Source organism: Convolutriloba macropyga, chromosome 8 (assembly GCF_964194025.1).
Source record: "Convolutriloba macropyga chromosome 8, txConMacr16.3, whole genome shotgun sequence".
NCBI classification, from domain to species: Eukaryota; Metazoa; Xenacoelomorpha; order Acoela; family Convolutidae; genus Convolutriloba; species Convolutriloba macropyga.
This window is the reverse complement of record NC_134475.1, coordinates 2,399,908-2,408,900: the sequence shown is the minus strand read 5'-3', so window position 1 is coordinate 2,408,900 and position 8,993 is coordinate 2,399,908. Positions and strand designations below refer to the sequence as shown.

General features: G+C 35.2%; 1 protein-coding gene across 1 annotated transcript; it reads right to left on the bottom strand.

Moving 5' to 3' along the window:
* Positions 1–2,027: 2,027 nt before the first annotated feature.
* Positions 2,028–8,733, bottom strand: LOC142343864 (uncharacterized). Its single transcript, XM_075395236.1, has 3 exons — positions 8,431–8,733; positions 3,151–3,421; positions 2,028–2,387 (listed from the first exon to the last, which is right to left on the bottom strand). The coding sequence occupies exons 1-3, from the start codon at positions 8,512–8,514 to the stop codon at positions 2,107–2,109; spliced, it is 636 nt and encodes a 211-aa protein (XP_075251351.1). The 5' UTR covers positions 8,515–8,733; the 3' UTR covers positions 2,028–2,106.
* Between the last annotated feature and the right edge of the window lie 260 nt (positions 8,734–8,993).

Here is an 8,993-nt window from a genome sequence, read left to right as displayed (position 1 = left end):
CATTAACCTAAACAGTATATTCTTCAACTTATATTATCTTATTACCCAGATTCAGATGTATTAACAGTATAACTTCTATAGAAACACAACAAACGGTCTACTATAACGGCCGCCCAAAAAATTAGACATTTTATTTTGTACAGCTTAGTATCTCAGGACACCGTCAACCCTTCTTCAAGAGAGTAACTCAGAAAACAAGAAGCTACGATGAACTTTATAACTCTAACAAGCTCACTCTAATCAACCTCACAAACATTTAATGCTTAATTATTATAAAGTTAAGCTAAATAAATTATTCATTTAAGTAAAACTTGATGTTTTGACTTAATACCTATGGTCCGGGATGGGATGTACTGAAATGAGCTACACTCAGTAACACTATTTGATAATCTTAGTGCTATTTTGAGAATTTACGTTATAGTGCGTGAAGCACAAACTTGATATGGACGAAGTCCATTTTAACGTGTGAACAAATTATTAAGTAGTTTTGGATAAGCTACTATTTTAAGATCACTAACTCAAACTAAAACTACCATGACGTGATATTGTCACGCCACGTAAAAAACACCAACCTAACCTTGGTAACTCTGTCGACACTGCTATCTTTATCCAATAGGTTACTAGATAACCACGTGTCCGCAAGTATAGAAGGAGCTCGCACGCTCAACCAACACACACTCTCCCTTTCAGCACAAATTGGTCCCTGATAACTTCTGATTTAAATCATACTCCCGTATTGCTCCCTTGCCTAAATCTCAGCTTACTTGAGATAGATTTTAACTTAGAATATTTTGTGACAAGTTCTTAACTAAGAACTTTCTAAGTCAGAAAATATTAACTTAGCACAATTTTGGAAATCAGGTAAGTTCAGCTTATCTTCTCTAAGTTAGAAATTAATATCTCTTAAATTCTATCTAAGTTACAAGTTAACTTAGAATATTTCAATCTGTGTTAACTAGTGCTATATCTATCTTAAAGACTTTAACTATTCTATCCTTTAACGCTCGGTTCATATTTGATGCTGTAAACATAACTTATTAATTCATATTTGCATTTAACTTTCTTTAATACTTAACTATATACCAAGAGTAGAACTAGGGGTTGAACTCTCAAGTTATACATGTGGTCCCGCGATTAACCCCGTCGTTTAAGTATCTAATGTACGGACCAGCAGTATAGTTGGTTCTCTAAATACATTAGAAAAAAATCTTAGTCACGCTTGGGCCTCGTTCGCAGCACTCGGGCGCAGGCGCCATCGTGTCCGGGCACTAAGTCCATCGGGCGACTAAAATTTTGTTCTAACATATACATAATCAACCCTCAAGCCTTTTTTCGTTTCGGTCTAACTGGAACGTCATTGCCATCGTGGAAATTAGATATTGTAACATTATAAAACATTGATTTTGTGGTCAAATACGACAATGAAGTGGATAATCCAAGCTGGCTTAAAAGACATCGTGAACAAATGGGACAGTTATCTCAAATTAAGAAAAAAATCCGAACACGCTTACAACTCTAATCTTAAAACATTGTCGTAGATAACAATGGCATATTTTTCCAAGAATTTTTTCCTGATGAATTGTACCGCTTGCAACTTTTTGCTTTTACCTGTCTGTTTTTCCAGGTCGTCGCGTCAGCAATTTTCCCGAAAGGCCATAATTGTATTAATGAAAAGTTTGAACACCCAAAACGATTTTTGCCAGGTTGATTGCCCAACCTGTATGATGAAAAGTTACATAACTAAACAAAAATTGCTAATATAGGCAAGGGCAAAAAGTCACTCGAAAAGCCATTCACGCAAAACGTTAGCAGATAAACACAAACACACACAAACTACAACATTGGCTTCAAATTTCTCTCGGAAGTAATTAAAATGAAGTTTTTCCTGTGACCGTCTTTCAGAAACCTTAAGTCAGTGATTTTACAGGTAGCATCACAGAATCTGCGGTCATAGCTTTGGTGCCTACAGCTACCTTAACATAATTTAAAAATTTGGTTTTGCGGTGGTTCTTTTTTTTAACCCACACCTTCAAAATAACCCCAATCCTCATAACATAGAGTTTTCAGTTCGAATGTTTGAAAGAAATCTCAAATCTAGTTGACAGATCAGTAATCATCGTCATCACCTGCATCATACTCTGCATCGTCGCCTGTGTCATCGCCGGAATCGTACTCTTGAACAGCCGGCTGTTGTTGCTGACCACCACCAAATTGACCATTCCTCCTGGCAAGTGCTTTGAGAACTTTCTTGAGTATGGCTGTTAGTCTTTTCTTTTCTTGAGGGGTCAAAACAGCTCCTTTTTTCATGCCCATTTTACCACGTCGTTTTTTCTTCATGCCGCCAGCTCCGCCGCCCTGTCCTCGCCTCTCGATTCGACTTTCGGATCCTGTACCAAACTCCGAGTGAAAACAAGTGGTTCACAATTGGTAATATCAAAACTATTTAACTAAAAAAAATGAGATCTTTCCTACCTGAGCCCCCTTCCCTCTAAGCAACGAACTTAACAACAAATAACAATAACAATGAATAACAGTTAAAATAAACAACAGGAGGGCTTTTGGCATTGAAAGCACAATTTCCCCTCAAAATTCAGTTTTCTCAGAGGTGATTAAGGGTATTTTAATTGTATCGACTAGCCCTAGCCCTTTTTTAGACTGAAAAACTTCCAGATTTGTTCAGCCTTAAAGGAACTAGGGCTAGCCGATACAATTAAAATACCCTTAATCACCTCTGAGAAAACTGAATTTTGAGGGGAAATTGTGATTTCAATGCCAAAAGCCCTCCTGTTGTTTATTTTAACTGTTATTCATTGTTATGTTTATTTGTTGTTAAGTTTGTTGCTTAGAGGGAAGGGGGCTCAGGTAGGAAAGATCTCATTTTTTTAGTTAAATAGTTTTTATATTACGAATTGTGAACCACTTGTTTTCACTCTTATTCTTGTTATAAATGCTTAGAGGGCTCAAATTATCTTAACCAGTACCACGGGTGACTATCATGAATATTACAGCCCGCGCGATTAAGTTGATATCTAGCCATTTATGTATAACACAAGCTGGACTTACGAGGTAGAATTGATTCTGAGTTGCTGAAAAACTGTACCGACCAAAAGTAAGAGCTTAAAATAGTAATTTAGATTTGAAGTTAAGTACGTGATGGTTCTCCTCGCTTAGAAGCAGACATTGAAGTTTCCTCTTCCTCCTCGCTCAGCGCGTCTTCGAAGTCATCTGAGTCCCGTTTGATCACAAGTCGGGGCGTATCCAGAGATTCTTCGCCTCGTTTTTCGCTCGCTGCGTCATCTTCGTCATCATCTTCTTCGTCGTCGCTTCTGCGTTCGAGGTATTGATCCTCATTGGAATCGCTGGCAATCAGGCGATCGTTTTGGTTTGTTCTCAGAACTGGAAGTTCTATCTTTTCTATAACCTAAATGTGGTCATAATGCTACATATCATTAAATTGATATCCCTATATGAAAATTCAGGCTCCAATAGAATTAATATATCTAATTGTAATAATGGAATCAAAACTAAGCTCATCTAAGAAATTCTTAAGTCCAGTCGGTAAGCAAATATTGTTTGACGGACGACGTTAGCGAATATTGTTTGAAGAGGAGTTAACTGTGTAAACATTTTTAGCCCAATCTTGTCTGAACTGGTTTAACACCTGGACAAGCGATGAAAGTATAAAAGTTAATAGTAGTTGAAGTCACTTTTCAGGTAAGTAAGATTGACTATAAAAAGAAAAATGTTCGCAACCAGGTTTTAATAGTGACCAGATGTTTACCAGATACTTTTCGGCAAAAACATTGGTTGAAGTATAACAGAACTAAACAATAAATTTGGGATCTATTCTGTTTTGCCCCCCCCCCCCCCCCCGCTTAGAGAGCATAAATCTTTTATTACCCCCAGGCGTACGTGCTATTTTCTTACATAGAAACGTGCTATATATCAACACATATATTTTTAACTGGGGGTCATAAAAAACACTGGGGGGGGGGGGGACAGAATAGATCCTAAATTTAATACAAAAAAATCTGATAATTGACGCGTTTTGTTAACATTGAAATTTTGTGGCAACGCACAACTAACTTAAGCATTAGGTCCAATCGCCATTTACTAACCTAACCCTACACTCGCGGAAGAAAGAATGAAAATTTGGTGGTAACTTAACCACCAGAACATACTTTTAGTGGTAAAAATTACCTAGAATAGTTATACATCATTGCACCGTTGTTGCATTTTGCGTTTTTCAATTTTTCTGCCTCATTGAGCAAACGATTACAAAATATTGTAGCATTCCACAACAAAGGCAAACTTTGAAAGCATTTGGCTGACTGCCTCGTGGAATTTGCATATAATAAATTTCGTAATTCAGTCTACATCCTTTGTACACTGAATTCAGCAAAAAAGGAATTTCCCGATGTTGTGGAATTGAATTAAGTTCAAAAACGGAATCCGCTTCCAAATCCACAATTTGGTAGCAAAATTCCACAATAATAAAACGCACAAAATATGGTAATAATTTTCAGTGTTTTAGCTGTTTAAACACTTTATGGCACTTATTTGTACTCGGATTGAAGCATTGATTGCGCCTGTTATTAAATTTGATTTGAAATTTTGAGAAGCGTCTTAATTTTTGAAAAATTTTAAGCTGAGGGATTTTTCAGCAAGAACTTTTATTTTAAGCTTAGTTCGTTAAATTCGGTGAAAAGGAATTGTTTTACATTAGAAAACAAAACTCAGGCTACGAGCTTTGTAGTCTGGATTCAGCTATTGTTAGATTTTCTAATTTATAGAATTCGTTTATCATTGCTCTTCGAAATAGCCTAGCTTTTGAGTTTAACGCAATTCCGCGAATTTTATGTAAATCCCATGCATTAAAATAGCAAATCGGAATTATGTTACATTATGGGCAAATTTGACCGACGTAATTGAAGTCAGCTTCTGTGAGTACATGCAACTTTATTTCATGACACGCAAATTTGCTTTGTTCAATGAATGTGAAATGAGTGATGATGCATAATTCAAAACGATAAATGAGGACAAAACGCTAACAGACTATGAAGAACCATCAATGAATTAGGTTTATTAAAAGCAAACCAAAGTGTATAATGAAATTGAACTTTATAGTCGCTGTTTCAGCGCGTTTTTGCAAAACATTCATTCGTTTAACTTGATATTTTCTTCCTCGTTTTGTCGGTGATTGTAAAAATTTGCTGCTTATAAAGATCAATATTGGCAGTTTCACCACTTTTAAAAAAAGATCTCAGCAAAGAATTATCTTTGTAATTAAGTAAAAAACAACTTTATCATTAAAAATCAAGCAAAGATATCCAGCCATATCTGTGAAAACATCTATGTACTCCAAAAACTAAGTAATACGACAAGGCATGGTAGTGCGCGAAAAAGTATATCTCAAAGGTAAAGTTTGCTTAAATATCTTCTGAGAAAACTTGATTTAAAATTACCGCAAAAATATGGTCAAAAGTCAAAATAAGTTTACCTATTCTAGATTGTGAAGCATTTTTTCATTACGCTATGTTCTAACGCTTTATAGAGTATGCACCCAAATGCAGACGACAGATCATAACGTAAGTTATTAACAAGCAACACAGGGCGCCATTATTTGCCCAACCTTCAAGTTATATGGGGGTGAGAAATTTTGTGATGGCAGGACTGTTTTGTAGGCCAATCAACATCAACTGCCGAGAGATCTTAAATCGTAGTGGGAATGAAAAGCTCCCGATAACGCGAATCCATTGAAATTTTTTAGATTTTATATTTGGTAGATATCAAAAAATTCTATGTAGTCGGAGCTTTAAGAAAGCTCCTATTTATGTGCAGATTCTTTCTTTGGTCGCCATGAGATGCAATGCGCATATGTTGATGATTCCAATCACAAATTATGCTCCGAGAAAACGTATAGCAAAAATAGTTCACAACAGCGGACTTTCAAAACTCGCTTTATTACGATGCGAAGTGGAGTTCTGCCATTAGAGGAGTATCTTTTTTAAACCAATTTTATTGGAGTGAGTTTTGAAGCAGAAAATCAAAAGCGTGGAAAATTTGGTATATTGGTTCAAGTTTTGAACAAATTTAGGGAGTGAAGCAACAAGATTGGCTTTTTGTTCATATCGCAGTTTTCGAGAGTGAAAAAATTATCGGTTAGAGAGCTAAATTGTTTGCTCACGTGACGCTTTTTAGGCATTTCTTTGTAAAGGAGATTTTTTGGTTTACTGTTTGAATGAGTTATAATGGAAACTTTGAGCATGTTCAAATGGTGTTTTAAATTTTTTCGTTACCATATTTTCGCTACATTTTTTCGTTGCCAAAATTTTACAGTTTTTCGTTATAAAACAGTGTTTTTGTTGAGAAAAAGGGGGGAAAATGATAATTTTATTTCTTATTTTTACCATTTTTTTCACTTATGTTCTGAAAATAGACCTATTGCTCATGCTCAAAGTTTTTTTGGCTACCAAATTATTACCGTTTTTTGGTATAAAAGTGTTTTTGTTGGGAAAATTCATAAATTTATACCTTATTTTCCCCAATTGCTTCGTTTATGAATTGTGTAAAAATAGGAAAATGTGTGAGCCTGCCAAGGCTTGCTTATAGCTAAGCGAGGAATTTGAGGTTTTCAAAAGACGGAAAATTGACAATTTCTTCCTTTATGATTGTTTATGATCTATTTTTCTATTAATTGTTTTTAAATAGAAAAGTTTTTGAGCCTGTCGAGGATTGCATATTCCTATAAGAGGAATTCAATTGCATTAAAAATCTTGAATGTTTCTTGTGCTTTTTTGAAATATTTTTTGCTTCAATGGTGGCTTTTGTAGTTACCAGATAGCAGGTAGTTTCCGTAGTTAAAAGGTAGTTTCTGCATCATCGGCGACTTGTGATCTTAAGGTCTGCGAGTCGCATAGGAATAATGGTGGCGCGTCGTTTTTGTTCAGCAGTTTTATTAGAGTGTATTGAGAACAGAAAAACAAGTGAAAGCAAGGTGAATAAATAAAATTGCTCAGCAGAGTGAAGAGAGAGAGGGAGAGAGAGAGAGAGAGAGAGAGAGAGAGAGAGAGAATGGTGTCTGCTCATGTCTTGTTTTTGACAGAGAGCAAAAGTTTCTTTGTTGCTCACGGGTGTCATTTTCAAAGGAGTATTTTTTAAGTTTAAACTATAATTATCATTTCAGTTGCAAGAGTTTGTCTCCATTATCTAATACTTTAATGCTGTGTTTAAAATTATCTGTGAGCATCTGATACAAATAATACTGAGATAATACTTATTGTTTTGAGCTATTTTCAACACTTTTTTTGCCTTTGGGGCACTGTTCAGCCTTTTTCATATTCTTCAAAATATTTTAAAGCATTTTTTGAGTTCTGTGGATCCAATCGATTGTTCTAGTTGTCTTGATTGTCTTTCGTTTTAATTGATACTAATTATGGGTTGTCACTGTTATAGATAATTCAGTAATGTTGAGTAAATTTTTGCAATTTTGGTCTTCTTCAAGCAATTTTTTTTGTCTAATTCTTCTGATTTGTGCTCTTTCCTACAGTGTTTCTGGTTCAATCTGAAAATTAAATGGTAAATGTGCTAAGGTGTGACAAAAAGCGAGAAAAATCAAAGGTTTAAGAGAATATAGTACAGTACTGGAGCACAGAATAATACAGTACTGCATATACAGTACTGGAGCAGAATATAGTGACCCGTTCTTTTATCAGCTGCTACGATGCAAATTCCTGAAGTAGAAACAAATTGTCAAAACATGTAGTAAAAGTCAAATCGAAGACAAAAAACAAGAATTATCATTTGACAGTGTTTATCAATACTCCCAGGCAGCCCCTCTCCTGCTAGCAGAATGCTTTTTTTTACCGACAAACATGGGCGCACAGCTCTAGCTAAGTGTTTTTCTTGCCTTTTTGGAGGAAACGGTATTTTTAAAGAAATTGTTCAGACAAGCGAGCACTTTTATTTTGGGGTGCACCAGATCGACGGAAAAGGCTGTGTAGGTGCTAAACAAGACTGTTACATACACAATCTTTTTAGGTTACATAGAAACTTTGAGAAATTACGACGATTAAATGCAATTTCATGGCTTATTTTTCAGTACAATAACGCTACCTTGCACGATTGTTAGCAAAATTTTCGAAGAGCGGTAGTGAGAGGTACTTAACTGGTCAGTTTATAGACCGGTTATGAATCCAATTACAAATGAATAATCAATTTTGAAGCAGCATTTGCGTAAACCGGAATTTTCTTGAAAAATGCGGCAAAGATTTGAGGACAATTGGAAAGGTGGAACAAAGTTGACGATGTCGCTACTTGTTATCGAAAATTAAACAAAAATAATGGCGAAATAATGCTTTCCTCGAGCAGATTTGAGAGGAAATTCTTTACTGAAATTCTATTAAACGCTCGCTATAGAGAAATACTAACTGCGGGTTTCGTTTGTATGCCCGTCATAAGAATTCCAGCCAGGAGTACAAGGGATGATAAGTACATATAATAGTTATGGTTCATTACTTCAAGAGAACTATTGGGAGTAGATTATTTATGCGTTTGTATCTTTTAAAACTGTTGAATAAAAGAACACGGTTTCACTAGTCTAAAATTGCGAAAACTTTCAAGACATGGAAAAAAGATCACAGATGAGCTGTTCTAAAATTTCACTTTTATTGTTTTCTAACAAGAAAATATTAAATGTGAAACGTGTGACCTCACAAATAGTTATAAGCTTAACCTTCATCACTCAAAAAGTGGATTTCACATACTCATAAAATTTATCGGAAGTACTATTTCACACCTATTTTCAGAAAGAAACCTTAGTATTTCAAGATGCGCTATCTTATAAAAACGTGTAAATGTTGCAGGTTAATGTATAAAAAATCACAAACCAAAAACAATTCAATTCAATTCAATTTATGAGTGAACAATCCACCACGGCAGAAACAAAACATAACCAACTAACGTCGGGCGAATTGCTCTCAAACGACCGTCGA

Bases quoted from the DNA above. Each gene is read 5' to 3' on its own strand.
- LOC142343864 (XM_075395236.1), bottom strand. From the start codon at position 8,514: ATGAACCATAACTATTATATGTACTTATCATCCCTTGTACTCCTGGCT. The intron at 3,422-8,430 runs GTTAGTATTTCT...GACCACATTTAG, and splicing joins GCATACAAACGAAACCCGCA to GTTATAGAAAAGATAGAACT. The intron at 2,388-3,150 runs GTACTTAACTTC...AGTTTGGTACAG, and splicing joins TAAGCGAGGAGAACCATCAC to GATCCGAAAGTCGAATCGAG.